Source organism: Lemur catta, chromosome 18 (genome assembly GCF_020740605.2).
Source record: "Lemur catta isolate mLemCat1 chromosome 18, mLemCat1.pri, whole genome shotgun sequence".
NCBI classification, from domain to species: Eukaryota; Metazoa; Chordata; class Mammalia; order Primates; family Lemuridae; genus Lemur; species Lemur catta.
In genome coordinates this window covers 5,042,192-5,065,681 of record NC_059145.1, presented here as the reverse complement: position 1 = coordinate 5,065,681, position 23,490 = coordinate 5,042,192, and the positions used below count along the sequence as shown (strand labels likewise).

Below are 23,490 nucleotides of genomic sequence, written 5' to 3'. Positions count from 1 at the left end.
CCCAGATTTTCATTTAGTTCATACACGGTAACTCTCTTCTGCCTTAGTCCCGTACTTGGAGTGCATCAGAACGTAAACCTCCCGAAGGAACAGCCGCCCTCCACACATGGAAATGTGTTAGAGTTTGGTAGTTCACATGCTCACGGTTTTAAAGTTTCTTTTAAAAATTTTAATGCCGCATTTTTAAAATGGCCCATCCATCCTTCCTCGCAGTAGCGAACTGAAAATTAAGCTCCCTCCGCGTTGCCCACCCACGCAGCACCAAGCGGAAAAGGCGGGGCTCCCACCCTGCCACTAAGGGGCAAAGAAGCCGCTCGGTGATCCCTATGGGAATGTACGCTTCACCTCTTTCGCTTCTTCGGCATCACACCTCAAATCATCGTCTGAGGAGCCTTTTTAAACACCTGAATGTATTTGTTTCCCAATGTATTTGTACAGCGTTGCCAAATTAGGTTGCATGGCGGAGGGACCACGACAGCCGGAGATTTCACCTCCCCCTTTAAACTACAGGGCGCCGTCATCTTGAGCAGAAATATATAATGGGCGTCGCCATTTTGCTTGGGCCATCGGGTATTTCCGGTTCCGGGGGGGGTGGTTCTTTCTTTTTTCTCCGCAGGGCCGCGGCGGGAAGGGCCCTGGTGCTCGTCTCTCTGGGCTATCCGGTGCCATCCTCATCGCTGCGGCGACACTCGCACCCACCTTCGCCATGACTGAGCAGATGACCCTTCGTGGCACCCTCAAGGGTCACAATGGCTGGGTAACCCAGATCGCTACGACCCCGCAGTTCCCGGACATGATACTGTCTGCTTCTCGAGGTACGGGCTAGGGTGCGGGACAGATCTGGGGACTACGGGTTGCATGTGCTGCGTGGCTGGGCCGGTAGCGCGCTAGTTGGCGGGCCTGGCAGACTCCTCAGTCCGGGCAAACTACATTGCAGATAAGGACACTGAGATCAACCTGTGGCTGCTAGGAAGGTTAGTGAGTTGGGGGTTTTTTCATTTCTTGCCTGCCTCCCCGCAGATGTGGCTAAGTGTTTGCAGGGACCTAGGGACGGGCGGAGCGGTGATGACCCCAACATGCCATCTGAGTGCCTGTGCTGAAATCCAGAGGCTGTTTCTGAGCTGCCGCCCTGTTCACAGCTCGGTGGGACGGGGGTGGACGCTAGGGGGCCCCCTGACTCATCTCTTCCTGGCTCGTCCTTTCTACTCTGTTCTCTCTTTCCCTTTGTACCTGATTGCGTTTGTAGGCTTCTTGTGCCTACTATTTAAAATTGTCTGACGCTGGGATCATCATGTTTGGCTCTTAGTCGTAAAACTGGAGTGCGACACGTTTCAGTAAAAGCATCCAGTCCTGTAGTGCAAAAAGCAACTTTTCCAGCATTCACTGCCACACTACAAAAAGAATGTGTTTACCCTGGGGCCATGGGTTTTATAAAAATTTTGAAAACGAGACAGTCATTTCTAATGTAATGAAAAATTTGTTACTTTTTATTGTTTTCTATGCAACTTGAAAAATAGTTCATAAGGGTAAAGGTAAAGAGATGTGTGAGTTACATATGCTTCACGAGGCCCTGGGCTTAAAACTAGTTAAATACAGCTCACATGGCAGTTAATGTGTTGATTACTGAGTTTCTGTCAGCCCTGAGAAGTAGTCACAGGAGGCCCCTAGGTAATCAATAGCAAATAACTGTTTCTGTATTCTGAGAAAAGGTAAAGTAGTTCACTCTGGTTTCTTTTCAGATCGAATAAATCTTTCGCTTTTTACTAAAAAATAAATAAATAAATAAATAATAAAGTAGTTCAGTTAGTCTGAATTTCAGGAAAGGATCTCCATGGTCTCTGGCATCTGAGTTAAATTCTCAGGGTACGGTTTAGCTGTATCTGTGATTTTATTCTGGATAGTGAGTCACTCAGCCCTGGCCTAGTAAATGCTCTTGTAGCCTACTGTTTCCATTCTCCCTTATGTGTCCTTAATTTGTTATCTTGTTACCCCACCCACTGTAACGTGGAGACATCCTGAATTACCCAGTAGGTTAACATATGGGCTGCAGAGTTTCTCACTTGTTTTCGTTCTCTGTTTCACCTCTCCTTAGATAAGACCATCATTATGTGGAAGCTGACCAGAGATGAGACCAACTATGGTATCCCTCAGCGTGCTCTTCGGGGTCACTCCCACTTTGTTAGTGACGTGGTTATCTCCTCGGATGGCCAGTTTGCTCTCTCAGGCTCCTGGGATGGAACCCTGCGCCTGTGGGATCTCACAACGCAAGTAGCTGCTCACTTAGCTCTGGGAGCTTGGGAGAAAGCTGGGCAGAGATGAGGTTGACTGGGTGAGGGGGCAGTTTCCCAGGGGAAATCAGGTCCATTTGGAACTGTAAAGCAGATTACTTAGAGAAGATAGCTCAAAATTGCTGAGGAGTGGTCTGGTTGAACATTTTTGCCAGATGCAGCAGTTTGGGGTAGGCAACACTAGTTTGAGTATGTTTTTTCTTGAAAGCTCTGTCCTGGGTAGGCAGTTGGCAGGCGGAATAGAGGGTCCTGGTGATGACAGACGACATTGTCAGCCAACCCCGTTGTGGGAGTGAGGACATGTCCTGCAATTCTGAAGGGATTCTCTGGCATATATATACTTAGCCAAGGGCTTGCTGTGATCAGAGCCCCTTACCAAGGCTTTGTGAGTGATGCAATGGGACAGGGACTAGGTCAGGAAAATGATGTGACTGGACTAGTGTTTGCAGAGTCTGTCTGGAGAATGATCAAGTCCTCCCTCTCAGGGGCACCACCACGAGACGATTTGTAGGGCATACCAAGGACGTGCTGAGTGTGGCCTTCTCCTCTGACAACCGGCAGATTGTCTCTGGATCCCGAGATAAAACCATCAAGTTATGGAATACTCTGGGTGTATGCAAATACACTGTCCAGGTAAAATAAAGGCATGGGCAGAGAACACATATTCAGGGTTTCTCCCACCCTTTTTCTTAACCTTTGCCTTAATGTGGTGATTTTAAAGTCTTGTCGGGAATTCCAAGGATGCCAATGCAAAGCTGCCAACATCCCTCCCACTGAAGGGGGAAGAGTGGGGGATTTAGAGTTTCATGAGGCAGGACCATTTTCCCTTACTTCCTTACTTCCTTCCCTTACTTCCTTTCCTTTCCATCCTCTAGGATGAGAGCCACTCAGAGTGGGTGTCTTGTGTCCGCTTCTCACCCAACAGCAGCAACCCTATCATTGTTTCCTGTGGCTGGGACAAGCTGGTCAAGGTGAGCTTTGAGCCACGGCACAGGCCTTTACCGGCCAGAATGTACTCCTAGACAGTCTCCAACTTTAGAGGTTTTTGCACATTCCCTCAATTGACTTTCGTCTTGCTGTTTTATGATCTGAAGTAGCTAATTAGTTGATTTTAAGTCAGCACACAGCATTTGGTACCTTTTTGATCTCAGCAGTCCTTGAGTGGTCAAGACAAGTTTTTAACCTTTTCTTCTTGTTATTACTGATGGGATGATAAACGATACTCTATCCAGGAATGCTTTTTAAACAAGGCGCCACACCTCTTTTGTTGAGCCTGAACTCTCCTGGCCCTAGTCAATCCAGAGCTAGGTGCCTCACCTGTCAACCCCACCCATTGATGTAGGTATGGAATTTGGCTAACTGCAAGCTGAAGACCAATCACATTGGCCACACGGGCTATCTGAACACCGTGACTGTTTCACCAGATGGATCACTTTGTGCTTCTGGAGGCAAGGTATTCTGGGGCCAAAAGTCTCCTATTTAGTGAGGGACAGTATCGTGGGAAGAATACTTAACCAGTGTCTTTAACGTAAAATGAAATGACAGTTAAAAGGTTAGCTGGATTGATGCAGGAGGATAATGAGATAGCAATCCAAGAATATGTTCCTGAACATCAGTTTCTGAAAATGATGTAGCGAAAGGCACGCGGTTTAAAATTAAAGGATTGTTTTCTATAAAGTTGGGTTTCTTGGAGCATTTGATGAGATTGGGATCCTGTTTTTGGGACTAATCATAGTAATTTATTTATAACCTGTCAGTGGCTCTTGATGGGGTTAGTGAGGTGTTCTGCATTAAAGGAAAGGCATGCAGAAATAAATATTGGTCCTTTGAGTCATTAGCTTTCAGGAAGTCTGGGGTACTGGGAGAAAGTAAGAAGGATGGATTCTGACAGAATTCTTGAGATAGGTGGGATTAACATCTGGAAGAGGTCACACTGCCCCGACTCACCTTACCTGTCTGCCCAGGATGGCCAGGCCATGCTATGGGATCTCAATGAAGGCAAGCACCTTTATACACTAGATGGTGGGGACATCATCAATGCCCTGTGCTTCAGCCCCAACCGCTACTGGCTCTGTGCTGCCACGGGCCCCAGCATCAAGATCTGGGTGAGTGTGGGTGTGGTTCAGACTGAGTGCGTAGTGCACACAGTGAGCCCTGGCAATGTTGTGATGACGGTAGATGCCACCTGACTCCAGCTGGGAGCCAAGCTTCCTGAATAAATGGCTAATCAAGCTGTCAGTAGAGATCCCAGCAAGGTTTAAATACCCAGGATTGGGATTTGCAGTGGTGGGATGGCCATGTATAGCAGCTTACTCAGCCTCAGCATACATTGACATTTTGGTCTGGATAATCATTTGTAGTCGGGTGCTGTCTTCTGCATTTTAGGACATCCAGCAGCATCTCTAGCATTTACCCCCTAGAAGCCAATAGCAAACCATCCTTCCCTCCCAGTAGTGGCAACTAAAAATGCATGCAGGCATAGCCACATGTCCCCTGGGGGAAAATCATCCCGTTGAGAATCTGAGTTATTAAGGGGCTTTGAAGGCGAACCTCTATCGTGGATGGAAGCGTTAAGGTGTTTTTGTTGGTATTACCCTGTTCCCCAGGACTTAGAGGGCAAGATAATTGTAGATGAACTGAAGCAAGAAGTTATCAGTACCAGCAGCAAGGCAGAGCCACCCCAGTGTACCTCTCTGGCCTGGTCTGCTGACGGCCAGGTAAGTCGATTTGTCCTCTCAGGTGACTCAGTTTCCAATTTTTCTTTCTTTCTTTCCTTTTTTTTTTTGTTTCTGTTTTGAGATGGGGGTCTTTCTCTGTTGCCAAGGCTAGAGTATAGTGGGGTGGCTTGATCATAAGTCACTGTAACCTCCAACTCCTGGGCTCAAGTGATCCACCCACCTCAGCCTCCCAAGTAGCTGGGACTACAGGCAAGTGCTCCACCATGCCCCAGCTAGCCTTTTCCCTCTCTCAGCTTTTAGTGTGTCTGGTTTGTCGGGCACAAGATCAGTATATCTGACATAAAGTGAAAAGACAAAAACAATTAGCCAGGTTGATGACCATGATCTAGTTAGCCATGCCAATGAGTGTGTTCCTGCACCAGGGAGAAGGTTGTGATTTGGCGGACAGTGGTTACCATCCTTCAGTTCATACCTTGCTTAATTTACGAGATTTTAAATGTGTAGATCCTTATCACTGGCTGTTTCTTCCTCTAGGAATACATAATCACCACCTACAATGTGGTAGTTTAGAAGTGGGGTTGGTTTTTTTAATGATCTTGAAACTTTACAAGGAATTGTGTTTTTATTTTATTTATTTTTTTTTTTAGCAATCAGAGTGGGGTTCTTTTTTTTTTTTTTGAGACAGAGTCTCACTTTCTTGCCTGGGCCAGAGTGCCGTGGCATCAGCCTAGCTAACAGCAACCTCAAACTCCTGGGCTCAAGCGATCCTCCCGCCTTGGCTTCCCAGAGTGCTAGGATTACACGTGTGAGCCACTGTGCCCCGCCTAGAGTGGGGTTCTTAAAAGGCAGGCCTTTTACTGGCACTAGTGGAACTGCAGAGTTCATGGCTGAGCTATCATTGTCTTTTCTCTCCTGCAGACTCTGTTTGCTGGCTACACAGACAACCTGGTACGCGTGTGGCAGGTGACCATCGGCACCCGCTAGAAATTTATGGCAGAGCTTTTAGAAATAAAAAACTGGTTTGGTGATTTAAGGCTCCATCCCTGTCTATGTTGCTTACAGGTTAAGAAGCCATTAGTTGAGGCACTGGCAACCTGGAAGCTGGGGGTGAAACGTGGGGACCAAGTAAACAAGGCCTTGAGGGGAAAGGGAGATGTCCGTCTGTGTCCATTTTCTGTAGGGTTGCAATGGTGTCAGATGTAACATTTATGGGAAGTGGTGAGGGAGTTTCCCCCAATTGCCCCATCCCTGTGTCCTACATTCCAGTGCAGATAATCAGCCTACCTTAAGCCTAGGGAAACTGTTCCTGAGTGAAAGGGACTGATTGTTTCAAAGTGGTTGCAATCAAGTTGGGAACAGCAGACTCCTTGAAACTTCAGTTTGGCATAGTCTCCGTCAGCTTGGTGTTTGATCTAAATGGAGTGGGTTTTTTTTTTAATCTTTAAGGCAAGCCAACTCTCACCAGAATTGGTGCTTAATCACAGCTTGTTTAAAGTTCTGAGTGACCAGGGGAGTATTCATAAATTAAAATAGGCCCTTCCAAACAGTTCTCAACCTACACCTGTTCATCGTAAGGATGGATGCCTGGTGAAAGGTCAGAAATGGGCTGTAAAACTACCACTGTAATTTCAGATCTCAGTACAGGCGTGGTTGCAATAACCTTAACTCAGTTGAGACCTCAAAACTGCAGTTTTCTTGGCACAGTACTCTAGTGACAGCTGAACAACTGCAGCATGTTAAGGTATATATGTGCCCCCCGTTCCTACTCTCTTGACTCATAACGTCCATGAGGCCTTTGGCTTGAGTTTAAGCTAGGTATTGGTCACACATATCCTTGGAAATATGTTCTAGAGACCTGGGCTTGTGAGCTAGGGGTACGAGATTCTGGGGAACCTCAGTCCTAGAGCCTCAAAGCAGTGGTAGAAAAAAAATGGCAAATTATCTTCAAGTAACTTCTGAAAGAAACTAGGTAAGGTGTTCAAAAGGGGGGTAAGATCAACATCCAGTCCTTGTTTATTCGGCTGTGACAGGTGCAGAAATGTGGCGTGAAGTGGAACTACCAGTTCTGTTGTGTGTTCACTGGAGGGACAGGCTTACTGTGGGAAAGAAATCACTTGCATTACATCCTGTTTCTGCTCCTGTAAAGGAAGGGACTCCACAAAAGAAGCAAATAAACATTTTATTTCCACAACACAACCCACCTTCCCTTTTCCCCAAGAACATGAGTTCACCTCGGCCATCAAAGCAGAGGACAAAAGCTGATAAGTGACAAGGCGAGAGGTTATTAGAAAAATAGATTATACCCAAGGCTCTCCACCTGGGGACCCAAACCCCTTGTCCCCAAGTACCCTCTCAGGGCTTGCCAATGGAACTAAAGGCATGGAGACTTTACTGGAAACAGAAAAGCCAACTCCATTTGAACAAAATGGAAAGGAGCATGGCAGTGAAAACACCTGGAGGGGTGTAGGGTGCAAAGAGCTTTGCTCCTAGATTGAGTGCTGGAAAAGGGAAGGGGGAGAAAATAATTTATTGGGTGATGTATGGTATGTAGGTTCAATCATGGCGACCATTCCAGATCTCTCACTGAAGCTAAATTCTGGCCGGTCTATGGAGGTAGAAATTGGGGATGGAAGGAAAAGTTTAGAATCCCTCCTTCCCCAGGAGAGTAGACATTTTTTTATTACCCAGCTCTACCCTTTGGCCCAGCCTTCCTCCCCAAAACAGCTTCCAGATCCATTAGCTAAAATCTGCATCAGAAAATGGAATTGGAATGGGGATGTTGTGAGTCTTGCCCAAACCCTCCAGCCTTAGAACTGACATTGCGGTTGAGGAGTAGGGGTGGGGAAAGAAGTTGGGGAATGAAATTACACTCTCCCCTCATCCCTTCCTTAGGATGGGATGGGCAGACAGTGGGGGAAGGCCAGGCAGCTGTTCTCACTATCAGGGACCCATGCAGACCTGTTGGACAGAGGTGAGAGAAGGCCGAGCTGGAGGCCAGGAGGGTTCTTTAGGCTCCTAGAAGGAGAAGCAGGGGCCTGGGGTCAAGGGGAAACATCACAGTAACAAACAGCGGGAGGAGCCTTTGAGCCCCCAAACTTACGGGCCACCTTCCACCACCACCCGTCCCCCTAGTGCTGACCAGAGGGGCCCCTGCGGGTGGCAGGCTGATCAAGGACAGAGCTTGATGCGGGTGCCCTTGGAGAGCACCCGGAAGAAGGGGAAGACACGCTCGCCCAGGAAGGCAGCGGAGAAGGTGTGCACGTGGGCTAAAGTCTCTGCATTGTAGAAGCCCAGGCGCCCAGCCTCATAGTCCAAGTACACGCCAAAGCGCCGTGGTTTCTCGCTTGGGCTCAGCAGTGTCTGCTCCGTTGAGCTCTGTGCCTGGTAGCGTTTGCCGTTGGTGCCCACACACCACACTTCCCGCTGGAGCAGGGGCTGCTGGGGCAGGTGGAGCCGGCGGCGGCGATGGTGATGGCGCGAGGAACTGGCATCGCCGCTGCCCACAGAGGACCCCCCGGAGCCCACCTTTTCCTTATGATGGGTCGATTCACGGGCAGCACCCACCGCCCAGCCCCTCCGCCCGCCCACCTCTACCTCCCAGTAGTGCCGGCCAGAGCGGAAGCCCTGGGCCCCCAGTACGCAGCAGTCGGCTGAGAAACGCTTGGGATGGTCAGCAACCTCCTGCCGCCGCTCTGCCAGGCGGACCCCCCGGCGGTCAGGGGACAGCATCAGGGCCGGGTGAGCCGTGTCAGGGTCCAGCGTCAGGTCCACTTGGGGGGGGAGGACAAATATGCCCAGGCTGGAACGACTGTTCCCCAGCAGCAGCCAACTCCACAGGTCCGGCCTTTCCTGCTGTCCTCCCCGCCTGTCCCTATCCAGCTCCCCTTAACTCCCCACACCACCCTAGAGGCCAGGCCCAGGTTCCTATGGCTCCACCTCTCTCCTCACTCCTGCTCCCAGGACACCTGGCAGGTTTGTCCTCTGGCCCTGGCTCTTCTTGCCACCCCACCCCACCCCACCCAACCCCCAAAACCTAGCTGAGCTAGGACCAGCAGTAGCTGGAAACCGCAGATTAGCCCACCTGTATCCTGCTCCATCACCGCTCCCCACACCTCCCCCAGGGCCCAACTTCCCTCAGGACCCAATCTCAGGTCTGTGAAGGGAAAGGCAAAGGAAGGTCGTACAGGTGACCTCCCTACCTCTCGCAGCCTGACAGAACATCCGGCTCATTTTCCTCACGATGGCATCTGTCAGGAAGTCATGGCTATGGGGTTGGCACGGGTCAGGGGACCAGACCTCTGGGGGCTGCAGCTGTACCTCTTCACACCTGGAGGAAGGGGAGCGGGCAGGGGGTGGGACCATGATATTCCCAGAGGGAAGAGCAGAAGCTGGGGGAAGGAGAGGGGAGGGTCCAGGAGGCAGAAACTCAGGTCCTGGGGAAGGAAGGAGAGGGGAGGGATACCCAAAAGAGGCAGGGACAAGGAACCAGATGCCACTGGGTCACAAAGGGTATACAGTGGAAACACACCTATTGAAAGTCTCCTTGATGTCCTGGGAGTAACAGAAACAAAAAGAGGGAGAGGGAGAAAGAGACAAAAAAAGTGTCAGCTGCACAGGGACAGCTCCTTTCCCCCAATCTCCAGCCAGAGAAAGGACTGAACTTGAACAGGAAGGGAGAATCAGCAGCCTCAAGGCCCTCAACAAACATGCACCCTTCTCAACGACCCCTATGCCTTACCACACCTAACTCATCTCACCTGCTGAGCCCAATAGTAGAATTTTCACAGTACTGACTTGGTCACCTTTTTCAGGGTGTCACTGTCAAAAATTCTTTCCTCAACTCTCATTTAAGTCCCTCACTCTACAACTCTACCTTCTTGCCTTTCACTGGGTACAATCATCATCACACACACATTTGACATTATCTCTGTCTCCAGCCTCAAAAAACATTTTTGGTCTTCAGATTAAATCATGGTGGGTTTCTCCCAGGAGAAAACAGGCGGCTCTGGACAGCTGTCTTAGTAAGCACTGCCTGACAGAGCCACACAGGGGGCTGGGGGAGTTGTGTGGGGGGGGGACAGGGAGGAGACACTGCTCACCTGGAGCAGCCGCAGGCCCCCCTGCTGGCTCCGCTCCTGGGCCTCTGCCAGCAGGCGGCTCAGCTGGGTGGCCTGCTCTGCCAGGCGGCTGGCCGCAGCTCCCGCGCGCCCTAGCTGGGCTTCGTGCATCTCTCGGAGGCGCCGCTCCAACCCTGCCTGCTCTTCGGCCAGAAACCGTGTCAGACGCCCAAACTCTGAAGCCACAGCTGCCAGCTCTGATTTCATTTGGCTCTGGAATGATGCAAAGGGGATGATGGATACCACCTCAACACACTGGAAGATAAACCTCTAGCTTTGCAACTGCCACCTCTCTACTCAAGGAAAGGAGCCCTACATTCTCCAGGTCCAAGAAAGACCTGAGAGTGGAAGAGGCCGGGTCTCCTTTCCCGCCTCCCAGCCTTACCAGTCACCAACCCTTTAACCCCAGCACACTGGTCCCAAACTCGCCAACCTCTGCCTGGAAGACTTATCTCCACCTGGCCTACCTGACTTGACTCACCCTTCACGGCTAAGCTTAAATATTCCTAGAGAAGCCTTCCCTCCCCCCCAGATCTAAATCAGGATCATCTCCATAAATATCACTGTATCTCTTCACGGCATACAGAATGCTGAAATGCTATGTTTACAATGGAGTTTCAACATCTTTCTTCCCCACTACACCGTAAGCGCCCACTGGCAGGGGCTGGGAATGTCTTTGTTTGCCACAGCGTCCTTGGACTCTGGCATAGCACCAACCAGAGTAGGCACTGGGTAAGAATTTTTGAAATTAAATGAATATATAATTCAGGAATCAAGACATGAAATTAGGTCCTGACTATACCACTAATCACAGTGCTCTTAGGAAAGTCACCCAAAACCTCTAGATGAGGAATCAGCAAACTTTTTCTGTGAAGGTCCACATGGTAAATATTTTATGCTTTGTGGGCCAAGAGGCAAAATCAAGGATATATAGGTACTTAATGTCCTATAACAGAAAACATGTCTGCCCAGTCCCACCCCATTTGCCTGGTCTGGACAATCCTAGGTGGTGGTCACGCTTTTCACTCAGTTACCACCAGCTGCAGACATTCTCTGGACAAAGAGTCACAAGCCTGAGTGGTGGCCAGGTGGGTAAGGGAAACAGCCACCACAGTCAGTTTCACTCTCTGCCCCACTGATACTCAGATCTTGGCACATCTTTCTCTGCACCCCAGAGAGCCCAAAAGCATCAACTTGGGCAGCTGGCCAGAGGCAGGATGACTCCCCAACTCCCAGACTCAGATTCCACCACTCAGTGCCTGGCAGTTGCCAGCAGCAGAGTCCTTAATGTGTAGGTGGTGGTGAGCATGAGCCCTGGGAAGTGGCAAGGCCCAGCCACTGCCTGGGAGGCAGGTGCCAGGAGGGAGGAGGAAAGAGGGACAGAAGAGGATGTGCCAGTTTGGTCTCTGAAGCTCACAGTGCCAGCCCATTCCAAAAGTGGGTGGGGATTGAAGAAAATTTCTAAAAAGACTCCTGGGGGAGAGGTGAGCAATAATAAAAGAAGGGCTGAGAAACAATGCACTAGGCTACTAGATCTCTGCAATGCGAACATTCACTAATTTTTCCCTCACACCAAAACACCCTCGGCCCCTTCCCAAGACAGAACAAGTGTCCTAGGACCACACCCCTCTCATGCTCGGGCTGCTCTGCCTACCGCCTGCATCTGTTCTGGGACCTGGGGCTTCTCTGATGGCTGTAATGTGGGTTTGCCTTGCCTTTTCCAGGCTCTGGATTTAGGTGTCCAGGTAGAAAGCCTTGCTCTGCAGCCTTGGGCTGGCACCTGACCCCTCCACAAAACAGGCCTCAGTTTGCACTCCATTTTAGAACCTAGGAACCATCATGCCTCCCGACCCTCAAGGACCCCTTCTCAGGGCCTGGAGAAAGTGTCTACCCTTCTCACAGGTCTTGGCTATACTCTCCTCAGGAGACCTAGTCACCACTTGTGAGAGTGGGAGCCCTACCTTCCTTGCCTGACCACGACCAATCAGCCCCTGTCAGGGATGCCTGCCTACCTTTAGCTCTGTCACCCGCCTCTCCTCCTTGGCCTTCATCTTCTGCACAGCCTCCAGGTGCTTCCTCAGCGGCTCCACGTGCCCCTGTAGTTTGGCCTGAGGGAATGGGAAATGGAAGGTTACAGGTGAGAGCTGGGAGAGGCACCTGCCCCTTCAGAGCCCACCTCTCTAATCCTCCCTACAGTGGGTTGGGGCTCAAAGCCTGATCCCCCAACACAGGTCTCAAATGAACATTGTACTCCCTTCTCCCCTTTCTTCTCTCGGAGTATTTCAAGGGCCTCCAATCCTCCCTGTCCTCATGTCTAAAAGCCCTGTGGGTATTCTCTAAAGGTGGGATCCTTATGACTAGAGAGCCTCACGCTCACAGTTGTGGTGGATGTGGCTTGAACCCCTCACCACACGGAGTCTTTCCACATCTGTGTTGATGCCTGTTGTCCCTGCTGCCTCATAGGCAATCTTCCCCATGATTTTCATCTCTAAATATTTTTCTGATAGTTTTGTGCCTGTGCCAAAAACCCTTCTGTGGTTCTCCACTACTTCCAAAATATTGACCCTACATTTCTAGCCTCACCTCCTATACCCACAGCTTCCACAAAGACTCTTAGGTTTAGCCACATAAAACTACTTGTCATTTCCTGAGTACAATTCCATGTGGTTCCCTCTGCCTAGGACTGACCTTCTACACTTGGCCCAAGGTATTCTTCTAAAACCCAGTTCCCTGACCATGGCCCTGACCTTCCCCAGCCCCAGCTTCTCTGTGATCCCAAGGAATACCAAATAAAACCTATTCACTCCCACGGTACCAATAATTGACAAGTGTGCCTCCTCAGGACACACTGGGGGTCCCTGCCCCCATTTTACTTATTTTAATTTCAATGCTTCTCTCTGCCTATCTGCTTTCTCTTCCATGCAATTATTTGCTAAATGGAACACAAAAACAAAAACCCTCTCAGAATTCCCAAGGTTGTAACTTTCACAGCCAACAGGCATGTAAACTCTGTGTTCCAACAATTCGTAGCTGAATCTCTTTTTTTGACAGTCTTGTTCTGTTGCCCAGGCTAGAGTGCCGTGGCGTCAGCCTAGCTCACAGCAACCTCAAATTCCAGGGCTCAAGTGATCCTCCTGCCTCAGCCTCCCGAATAGCTGGGACTACAGGGATGTGCTACCATGCCCGGCTAATATTTTCCCTCTATATATTTTTAGTTGTCCATATAATTTCTTTCTATTTTTAGTAGAGATGGGGGGGGGGTCTCGCTCTTGCTCAGGCTGGTCTTGAACTCCTGACCTCGAGCAATCCTCCCGCCTCAGCCTCCCAGAGTGCTAGGATTACAGGTGTGAGCCACCACACCCAGCCTGAATCTTTTTCTTTAAAGGGCTGTTAGAGACCAGAATGGGTGAAATAAGCCCTACCTACTTGCACTTTCCTCTTTTATGTCCTATACTAGCCTTTCTCCCTCCTTTTCCTTAAGTAATACACAGTAGAAGAGCTCAAGCCTGGACTCCAATCAGGACCAGAATGCAGCGCGAGGTGACCTGAGGCAAGCCATGCTTCCAGTTTCCTCAGCTCAGAATGGGAACGGAATCTAACTCATGGACACTGTACTTAGTGCAGTGTCTGGCATATAGCAAAAGAGGAGTAAATGTTATCTAGTATTTGCTGCCTAGGCCTTAAGCTGCCAGTGACATCCTGATAATGACTCTTGCACTAAAGAGGTTACTGACCCAGAGTAGAAAAGGCAGTTGTTGCACAGGATAAGTGATTAGAGAAAAAAATGACAGTAATAATTAAATCATAGTCAATCCAGAACATGGAAACACCATAAATTACACAAAATTTAACCTTTTGATAATACTTTCTACCTTTCTACAGTCAATAATTTCTACTCCATTAATTCATAATTTATAATGCTTAAATTTACCATTAATATTTTTCCTAAATTGTTGACCAAAAAATTAATAAGCATAAATACAAATACAGTAATATTTAGGAAAAAATTTCAAGGACATTTAACTGTTTACGAGCTTTATTTACATATCATTTGTGTGTTATTACCTATTCAATAAAGAATATTTCTGCAAAACAAAACTGTGTTAAGCCAGTGCTGGTTAGTGTATGTATGTATGTATCTGAAAAGAATGAACTACTCGCCTATAAAATAGCCTAGAAGTCAGAAAGGAAACCGCTCACATTACTTCTATATAATAAAACTTATGTATTTACATTTGTTGTTCAGTTAATGTCAGATTAAATATGTGTATCTGGCCTCCCAAATTGCAGAGCCCAGTAAACCCATCAAGAAAAGGGATTATGACTTAATTCCTCACCCACTTCAGGACCTAATTAATACAGGATTTTCAGGCAGCTGGCATTCAACAGATTTGGCTAATACAAATTAAAATCCAGTTTCAGAAGCTCTTTGGAGGAATCCTGTGGAGGGTGAGAGGGTGTGAAGGTGAAGGGGCAGAAAGCCCATGGATAGTCCACCACCTAGGTTCCAGTTAACAGAGCGGCTGCACATGATGTGATGGGCACAGTTAATCTGGAACCGAGAGAATATAAAAGGGAAAGACTAAAGGAGCTCACAACTTCCACTAAAAATGTAGGCCTAACAGGCAAACAGTGTTACCAATGCAGTGATTCCTAGGCTAGAATGGGCTTTCTAAAGATATTCTCCCCACTACCGATTCAAAAATTCTAGTGGTAGGATCCACTGTACTTTTGAAAACCTTCCCTAGTAATTCTGACAATCAGCCAGGTTTGACAATCATTGTGTAGAAGGAACAGTTACTTGTGATGAGATGATGTACGTTTGTCTTAAGTTGTGTTAGAGCGGAGAAGCCATAGACACATTACTCTAAAATTGGAGTAATGATGACAATACCTAAATGAAGTTACTGCAGGAATCAGGAGAAGGTGTGAAAACAGTCATAAAACAAAAAAGCTCAGCGCAGAACACACAGAGGAGGCCAGGCACAGTGGCTCATGCCTGTAATCCTAGCACTTTCGGACACTGAGGCCGGAGGATTGCTTGAGGTCAGGAGTTCCAGACCAACCTGAATAAGAGTGAGACCCCCATCTCTACAAAAAAGTAGAAAAATTAGCTGGACCTTGTGGCATGCACCTGTGGTCCCAGCTACTGTGGAGGCTAAGACAGGAGGATCACTTGACCTCAGGAGTTTGCGTTTGCAGTGAGCTATGATGACAACACCACTGCACTCTAACCAGGGTGACAGAGTGACACTCTGTCTCAAAAAAACAAAGAAACAGAACACACAGAGGCTACCCTCTCCTCCTCCTGGTCCTGCTGCTTTAAACCCATCCAGGCCTTCACTAAGTAGTGCTATTTGTGTTTGTGCTAGCTGTCTCACGGACAAATCTCCTTTACATGTGTTCAAAGAAGAGTCAGGATCAGACGTAGGGGGCAGGACATTAGCCAAACCAGAATCTGACTCCAAGAAGAAAGGTCACATGTCAGTAAAGTCAAACTACTACATCCAAATGGTGGTGACATTATTAGTATACACTATGGGAAAGGACACTAATAACCGTCACTTACTAAAGCTGTATGGCCCTGTGTATAGTACTTAAAACCTGTTTCCCAATCTGTGAAATGGGAATGGAAAACATATCAAACTCACAAGATTGCTTTATGAGATAGTGTGTGAAAAGTGCCTACCCAGTGCCTGATATACACATAAGTGTCCAGTAAATATTAACTATCAATCCTGGGGAAATTGAAGTTCAAATACACTCAGAGACCTAACCAAGATCTGATAGTTAATAAGTGCAGAGCCAGGTCTTCTGACTTAGAAGCCCCTCTCTTTTCTGGTCAGTACACCAGACTAATGCAGATCCAACAAAAGTTCTTAAGGGGAGAATTAAGCCATATCATGGGGCGGGTGGGGAACCTGGTGGGAGGCAAGTGCAGGGCATTTGGGTCTGACACTAGTAGTCATTTCTATGCTCTTGCTTCAGAGCCCCTTCTGGTTCTTTGAGGTCCCCAGTTTTTTCCACTCTAGGTATCTCAGTCAAGGATGGACTTACGACTCACCCAGAAGAAAATGAGAGTGGTGGTAAAGCCCTAGGGACCTGTCACTTGCACACTTACACTTAGGGACAGTGGAATTGTGAAACAGGAGTGGCTTGTTCCCCAGGAGATGAGCTATTTGCTTTGAGGAAATCAGCTTTCCCTGGTCGTCTTCACTGTACACTTTGTCTTGTGTACAGGATCCTTCTCATTCTAACCCACCTGGGTGCCACTGAGTGCTTAAAGAAAATCTACTCCTTAAGAGAGAATCTAAAGAGAATCACCAGGACATGAGGTTGTTCAGGGGACCCCAGCTCCCCTTACTTACTCTCCTCCACCCCTATCCTCCCCCCCTCAAAAACTCCCATCTTCTTTCTTAACTTCTCTCACCTTGTACTCCTGCACCACCTCCTCCAACGGCACCACGCTGTGCTGTTTGTGGCTCCTGGATTCTCGGCACACGACACAGATGGCCTCTTCGTCCACCTCGCAGAAGAGTTTCAATGCTTCTTGGTGTTTGGGACAGATGCCCTGCTCGTTCACACGGCTCCCTCGACCAGGGGTTGGGTGCATCTGCCGAATCACCTGGACCATGTTGGCCAGCTGAAGGTTGGGGCGGAAGCTCCGCCGAGGAAAGCTCTTTCGGCACTGGGGGCAGGTGAAGCACCTCCGAGGGGCTGGAGGCGGGGGCAGTGGGGTGACGGGGTCTAACTCTTCTTCCTCATCCTCCTCCAGCACTTCCTCCTCGTCCTCCTCATCTTCCCCCCTCAGGTCCTCCTCCATGTCCCCCAAGTAGTAGTCCAGGTCTTCTTCCTCGTCCTCCTCCTCCCACACGTAGTCCATGTTGTCCCAATTGGACCCACCCATGCCTCTGGTCCAGAACACACCCTCCTCTTCCTCCTCGACCTCCTCCTCCATATCGCCCTCGTAGTCTTCATCCCGCATAGGGGTGTCCCATCCCCCACCGGCCCCCACAGCCTCGACTTCCTCCTCCTCGCCGTCCTCCTCCTCCTCCTCCTCCCGGTCTAACTCTTCCCTGTCCTCCTCATCTTCCCCGCCCCACAACTGGGTTACACACACTCGACAGAAGTTGTGCCCGCAGCCGATGGATACGGGGTCGGTGAAGTAATCGAGGCAGATGGCGCACACCGCCTCCTCCTGAAGGGTCTGCACAGGGTTGGGTGTCATGGCAACGGCAGCCATCTTAGTGTCCAGTCAGCCAGTGTAGATGTGCGGTGGGGGGGGCGGGGGTCTTCCCTCTCAGACGCCCTGGCGACCGGGCCCCACCCCCAACCCTGGCTCTCCACAGCTCGCCTCAATCGCTGCCAGAGAAAAGTCCTTCCGACAACCCACCCCTCCACACAGAGTTCCCTACTCCTTGACGGCAACCGTGTCTCTGCGAGGGGAGGGAACAGAGCTGAGCGCCACCGCCAAGTCCCTCAGGTGGCCCTGAGTGCAAATTTGCCCCAGCGATCCCTTGGCCTCCTCATAAACCCCCGCCCCACCTCACTTCCTGGACCCACCCCTAGCTTCCGGCCTCGCTCCCAACACTTCCGGCTTCTACACACTGTCCAAGCTCGCGAGTTCCCTCAGCGGCGGCGCTACGCCCGCTTCTTCCCCGCCGGGCCCCAAGACGACAGGAAACGACGAGGAGACGCTCTAGCCGGCACTCGGGAACAGGGCGGAAGGGCTAGGACGGTGGAGGCCCGCCTCTCTGTGATGCGGGGTAGCGGGGAATGCAGACAGAAGGATAGCCCACCCCCGCCCCCCGCCACTGGGAGCAAACTTTGGAGGGCCGTGGGAGCGCTTGGCGGCTGTCTGCTTTTGGTGCTATAACCGTATCGGCCCAGCGCCATCCTACCGATCAGGCACGGGCGACTGCAGCACGGACTCCCCAACGCCGGCCACGGAAGTGGAGGGGCGGGCCTCGGACAGCGCCCTGAAGTACTTCCGGCCCTTCTAGGCGGTGGACTTTGTTGTTGAGGAGTCCCTCCGAGTGTGTTGGGGGCGGGGCCAGAGACATCCCACCCTCCCCCAACTATAGTTAGCATTTCCACACCTATTTTAGAAACTGTCAACCGGTCGCTGTCGCGTCGTCTGCATGAAATTCCCTAACTGCCCATCAGTAAAGGAATAGTGACAAGTCATTGCATTCACATTCACACAATGAAACACTTTAGCTGTAAAGAGGGACTCTTAGTCAAGATGCATTCAAGTAAAAAAAAAAAAAAGTGCTGACCAGTATGCAGAGTATACTTCAACTGTAAAAAAAAAGGGGGAGGATGTTGAAAGTATTTGATATGTTTATAATCCTGTGTTTACTCATATAGGCTAATGCCTCGGAGAGTTTTGTAAAAATTAGAGTTAATGTCATGTAAAGCGATTAGAACGTTGCTTAGCACATAGAGCGATGTAAGGGTTAGCTACTCTTTATTATCATCATCGTCTGTGGAAGAATACTTGTGGCAGAATTTTGGGGGGGAAGGGTGCGAGTCAGAGGCAGGCCAGTTTCGTATATGTTGTTCTGTAGCCTTTGAATTTTGAACCTAGCTAATATGTATCTTTAAAAAAGAAAGAAAGAAAAAGAAAGACAGAGAGAGGGAGGGAGGGAGGGATCGAAGGAAGGAAGGAAAGAACGAAAGAAAAGAAAAAGAAAGGAAGGAAGGAAGAATGAAAAGAAAGGAAAAGAAAAGAGAAAAGAAAGAAAAAAAAAGTTTTTTTCCGTAAGTGCCATCGATTCATTTACAAATACTTTCTGAGCCGTGCACCGCTCGTGATTCGCAGCCGAAATATCTCGAGGTTTGACACCATGGAGTCCTAGTTTAAAAGCAGGGGCTCGAACTGGGTTTATGGAATTGATTTTACTTTAAAGAATACTGTCCGGGGTGTATTAGGAAAGATGCTGCTGTGGTACTCGAGAGCATCTCCGCCGAATAGATTCTTTGTGCGACAGAAACAATACTTGATGCTTTATTTAAAAAGCTATTTCAGTGCTCGCTTCTGCAGCACATATGCTAAAAAGCTATTTTAACTTTTTTTTTTTTTTGAGACAGAGTCTCACTCTACTGCCTCGGCTAGAGAGTGCTGTGGCGTCAGCCTAGCACACAGAAACCTCAAACTGCTGGGCTCAAGCGATCCTTCTGCCTCAGCCTCCCGAGTAGCTGAGACTACAGGCATGCACCACCATGCCCGGCTAATTTTTTGTATATATATATTTTTAGTTGTCCAGATAATTTCTTTCTATTTTTAGTACAGACGAGGTCTCACTCTTGCTCAGGCTGGTCTCGACTTCCTGACCTTGAGCGATCACCCCGTCTGGCCCTCCCAGAGTGCTAGGATTACAGGCGTGAGCCACCGCGCCCGGCCTATTTTAACTTTTTTTAAGTGAGGGAGAAATTACAGGACCAAGATCATGTACAGAATCACCAGTGAGTGCCGGGCACTGCTTGGTGACAGGGCTGGGCCCATAGAATTTACCCTGCTCTCAACGCGCTTCCCGCATCATGGGCAAACTCTAGGTGTTCGCCGCGCTTCCTCAGGGCATGGTCTGGGGCCTCTGAGGACGTCTGATCGAACGCGACAAAACCACGAACCCTCGTGAGAGAACTATACTAGGCCATGCCAGGCGCTGCGCACTCTGCTCTGGCGAAGTCGGACCGCCGAACCTACACGCCGCTCAGCCTGCCGCTGCAGGGACCCCTCTGCTGGAACTCCGGCCACGCTCAAACGTGTCATTCCCGGCTATGTGTAGCTTCAGGACGATGCCAGTCAAACCTCCTCCGCGACGGTTTCCGTAGTGTAGTGGTTATCACGTTCGCCTCACACGCGAAAGGTCCCCGGTTCGAAACCGGGCGGAAACACGTTTTGTTTTCTTTTTTTTTGTGGGGTAACTCGTCACCCGTTTCTCCCCGGTGAACTGCGTCTCACGTCACGTGGAGGGGAGGACATAGATGTCAACCTGTCCGTCTGTTCAGGAGAGAGGAAGCGAAGCACTGAAGCAGAGCCCCGCTCATGGCGAGGCCTCCATAAAGATTCTAAATGAAAATTCTGCACCTCATCTAATCTTTTGTTCTTCCGCTCGGAAGCCCGTGCAGCCACCGCTCTCCTGTCGAGGGCTCTGGAGGTTTAACAGCCAGGCTCTCTGTAGGCTCTCCGCAGCATCTGTGCAGGTGCTTCTCAGAGCGTCCGGGCGCCTCTGCAGCTGAACCTTGGTCTTCTAGACACAACAGAGAAACATTACACCGGCCGCCCGGCTAGCTCAGTCGGTAGAGCATGAGACTCTTAATCTCAGGGTCGTGGGTTCGAGCCCCACGTTGGGCGACGGTCATTTTGGAAATGACAACGCACTTTTGTCCCACAGGCAACAACGGCACTCTCCCAGGCAAGAGCGTGCCTGTGGCGGCTTCCCAGGCGGTAGAAGTTGGAGCGTGGGCGGACCAGGTTTTCTCCAGTAGCTGGGTGGAAGACCTAGAGCTGGCTTGCAGGCCCACAGCCCGGGGGCCCTCCCAGACCCTCGGGTAATGGGTGAGATACAGGTGTCAGTTGACGACTCCGGCCGCGGCCCCGCTTGCTGCAGCCCATTCCCCCACGTTCAACACGTGCTTAGCACCTTGTGTTTACCAGACGACCTACCTGGGTGTCCAGGACTAGCTGCACCGGCGTGGTTTCCTGAAGCCGGGACGAGACCCCGGACCGCCCCAGGCATCGTGAGCGTCCGCGCCGCAGCCGCCGGCTCGCTCGCACTTTATTGGTCGTCTGGCGCCTAGGGTGGGCGCTCGCCCCGCCGCGGCCTGCTTTTGATTTCCCGTCAAGAAAGAGGCGCTTTGTGTAATCGAGAGCTTCATCTTCCCTACATTCTCTTTTATGCTCTTGATTTTAAGAGTCTTTTATGAGAGGTTGTCCCACACATTCCAGCCTCCACTTTTCCTCCTTGATGTAAAAATGACCTTTATTTTGAAACACCCTAACACGAACAGCCTCAGTTTACCGATCCTGTCACGAAATTATTCCTTAACTCCAGTCGAAATTCATTCGTCCACGTGGACTGTTTCCTCAGCCCTGCAAATACAGCCCGTTCTCCGTTTTCCAGCCGTCGCAGGCTCCCCCCCACGCCCGGCGGCCCGGAAGAGAAGTCTGTGTGTTGATCGCGGAGACCTGGCCTATCCGGCTGCGGCGCCGTCGGTCTCAGCAGTGCGGCAAGGGGGCCAGGAGGGTGCGCAGCCCCCTACGAAGGCGGCCTGGGCAGCTTGGTCCGGGCTGTAAAGCAGGCAGGGTTGCCAGTGTAGTCCTAGCACTTGCGCGTGGTCTTACTTGGCAAGATAAGGGTCTGGACAAGCTGGTGTTCAAGAGTTTGACCTCGGACAATTCCCCTTGCACAAATGCTTGCCGATTCCTGTGGTTCCCTGGTCATTTCTTGCCACCTTCGCGGGGAGTGGAAAACACTCCCAAAAGGATTCTGGCTTTTTCATTAAGGTGAGGCAAAAGTTGACAGGTTTCTCTTCCCTGTCCCCCAACAAGCCAAGGGCTCCCTGCCCTCCCCGCCCCTCCCACCGCTGCCGCTCCGGCCAGCCCAGGTTTGGGATGCGGCTCCTGGTAAGAGACCCACGCGGCTCTGAGCAGAGTCTAGCGTTCAACAGTCGGACGAACAACCAACGCCTGGGGCCCTGGCAGGATCTGCGGCCTCCCCGCCACCCCCGTAGTGATGGTGGCTGGGGAGACTGAGAAACTCGCTCTGATTTGCACTTGCGAGGGATTCCTTCAGGAATGATGTAAGCAGGGGGTCCGAGGGGAAGTTACACTGTGTTAGGGAGAGGGGCTGGAAGGACACAGGCACTCCAGACAGGAGGCGGAGAAGAGAGTGAAGGAAGGGGGTTCATGGTTTGCACCCGCAGCAGCTTTGGGTGGTTTCATAACCGAGATCAGAGACTGAGGGGGAGGGGCGGGCGAAGTAGAAAAAGTAGAGCGAAGTCTCGAACGGGCTGCGCGTGAGATGCTGTGCGACTTCTAAGAGGGCATGCCCGCGACACGTGCCTCTGAAGCTTGGGAGAGCGGTCACTGCTGGAGCGCAAGGCAGAGCTGAGGTGTGAGTCGTGCTGTGAGCCGGATGGGACCCCCCAGGGAGATAGCCTCGCGCAGATCGAGAAGCAGGCCGGATAGGAGCAGAACCTGCGGCGAAGCTTTCATCAAGGCCAAGGGAGTCCTGATGTGCAAAAGGGAGGAAAAGATCGGCACAGTCAAATTCAGCACAACTTCCTTGGCTTGGGCCACGTGGAGGCCTGTGGTGACCTTGACCGGAGAACCGGACTCAACACGGGCTCCCACCTTGGGCCCAGATGGAGAGGGGCTTCTGGGTCACAGGCACAGCAAGGACCTCATTAGGACTCAGCCTCCCTTCCAAATTCTGGCTCCCTAGGTATTCGGAAATCAGCGTAGGCGACAGAAAATCATTTTGTAGTATTAAACAATCGATACTAGTCTTAAATATCAATATATGCAGATGTACATATAACACTCGTTAAACCTCATTCCAAGTCTGTACATCCATTGAATGATGAGATTTCATTACATTTTAAAAATTTAATAGTTTAATCTTTATTTAAATAACTGGCTTAAACTTTGATATTCATTAATTTCTATGTTGCCCTTTATTTTTTAATAATTTTGCATAATTAATAGAAATACACTATTTTTGAAACCATATGTAAAACACTTCCATTGTTTGATTTTTACATTTAACTTACATTTTGAAGAAAAGATATTCAAATCTCCTATACTTTGTTGAATGTACTTTGCATCTTTTAAAATTCTCTAGATCCTTGTCTTCCCTGGAAGAAAAGGAACCAAAGGGGAGCTTTATCCAGTCTTAAGCCTTTGAAGCCACATTTACCTTTGCTCCTGCGAGACTCACTACTTTTATTCGTTCTTCATTCGTCCTTTTTTTTTTAATTGCTAGAGACAACTGATTTCACTACTTGCTTAGAGGTCACTCTCCATAGTTTGACAAACACTGTTACCCTAGGCCATCAGAAGACTAATATTTCGGGGAGGAATTGGCCTCCTTCAAAGGTCTGCACTGTAGGTGAGGCTCAGATACCTGGGCGGTTAGTAGAAGCCTTATTAAAGTTATGGAACTCTGCTTTTCACCAGTTTCCGTGGTGTAGTGGTTATCACGTTTGCCTACCACGCGAAAGTTGCCCGGTTCGAAACCGGGCGGGAACAGTGCTCGCCGGGACGTTTTCACAACTTAGAGAAGTTTCTGATCCGAATATTCGTTTTGTTCAGCCATTTGACTTTGAATGTATGCGAATATATTTATATATTTTATTATAATTATCCATACTCCTACATTTTATTACAATTATCCATAC

General features: G+C 49.8%; 2 protein-coding genes and 4 non-coding genes across 10 annotated transcripts; 5 read left to right on the top strand and 1 right to left on the bottom strand.

Moving 5' to 3' along the window:
- Positions 1–503: 503 nt before the first annotated feature.
- On the top strand, positions 504–5,994 carry RACK1 (receptor for activated C kinase 1). The gene is made up of 8 exons (XM_045530494.1): positions 504–815; positions 2,093–2,264; positions 2,774–2,921; positions 3,164–3,259; positions 3,631–3,741; positions 4,253–4,393; positions 4,895–5,005; positions 5,885–5,994. The coding sequence occupies exons 1-8, from the start codon at positions 707–709 to the stop codon at positions 5,948–5,950; spliced, it is 954 nt and encodes a 317-aa protein (XP_045386450.1). The 5' UTR covers positions 504–706; the 3' UTR covers positions 5,951–5,994.
- On the top strand, positions 1,057–1,124 carry LOC123623691. The gene has a single exon (XR_006729979.1). It is a non-coding gene; the product is annotated as a small nucleolar RNA SNORD95 (small nucleolar RNA).
- A 1,135-nt stretch (positions 5,995–7,129) lies between the features above and the next one.
- TRIM41 (tripartite motif containing 41) lies at positions 7,130–18,039 on the bottom strand. 5 transcript variants are annotated; one of them, XM_045530487.1, is made up of 8 exons: positions 16,514–18,038; positions 12,096–12,191; positions 10,066–10,296; positions 9,495–9,517; positions 9,166–9,293; positions 8,555–8,736; positions 7,925–7,981; positions 7,130–7,571 (listed from the first exon to the last, which is right to left on the bottom strand). In XM_045530487.1, exons 1-8 carry the CDS (start codon positions 17,324–17,326, stop codon positions 7,524–7,526), a joined length of 1,578 nt encoding a protein of 525 aa, XP_045386443.1. In that variant the 5' UTR covers positions 17,327–18,038; the 3' UTR covers positions 7,130–7,523. The 5 variants fall into 5 exon arrangements, 4 of the variants coding, with proteins under 4 accessions (XP_045386443.1, XP_045386444.1, XP_045386442.1 ...); XM_045530488.1 differs by having other exon boundaries at positions 8,561–8,736; XR_006729852.1 differs by having other exon boundaries at positions 7,529–7,571; positions 7,925–8,736; positions 16,514–18,039.
- A 1,871-nt stretch (positions 18,040–19,910) lies between these two features.
- Positions 19,911–19,983, top strand: TRNAV-CAC. The gene has a single exon. It is a non-coding gene; the product is annotated as a tRNA-Val (tRNA).
- A 387-nt stretch (positions 19,984–20,370) lies between these two features.
- On the top strand, positions 20,371–20,443 carry TRNAK-CUU. The gene has a single exon. It is a non-coding gene; the product is annotated as a tRNA-Lys (tRNA).
- Positions 20,444–23,268: 2,825 nt separating this feature from the next.
- TRNAG-ACC lies at positions 23,269–23,341 on the top strand. Its single transcript has one exon. It is a non-coding gene; the product is annotated as a tRNA-Gly (tRNA).
- Positions 23,342–23,490: the final 149 nt, after the last annotated feature.

Coding starts and splice junctions, on each gene's coding strand:
- RACK1 (XM_045530494.1), top strand. CDS start 707: ATGACTGAGCAGATGACCCTTCGTGGCACCCTCAAGGGTCACAATGGC. Junction 2,265..2,773: donor CGCCTGTGGGATCTCACAAC/GCAAGTAGCTGC, acceptor CCTCCCTCTCAG/GGGCACCACCACGAGACGAT. Junction 3,260..3,630: donor GCTGGGACAAGCTGGTCAAG/GTGAGCTTTGAG, acceptor CCATTGATGTAG/GTATGGAATTTGGCTAACTG.
- TRIM41 (XM_045530486.1), bottom strand. CDS start 17,326: ATGGCTGCCGTTGCCATGACACCCAACCCTGTGCAGACCCTTCAGGAG. Junction 9,294..9,494: donor ATCAAGGAGACTTTCAATAG/GTGTGTTTCCAC, acceptor CCCTTCCTCCAG/GTGTGAAGAGGTACAGCTGC. Junction 8,737..9,165: donor GTTCTGTCAGGCTGCGAGAG/GTAGGGAGGTCA, acceptor TCCCCCCCCAAG/TGGACCTGACGCTGGACCCT.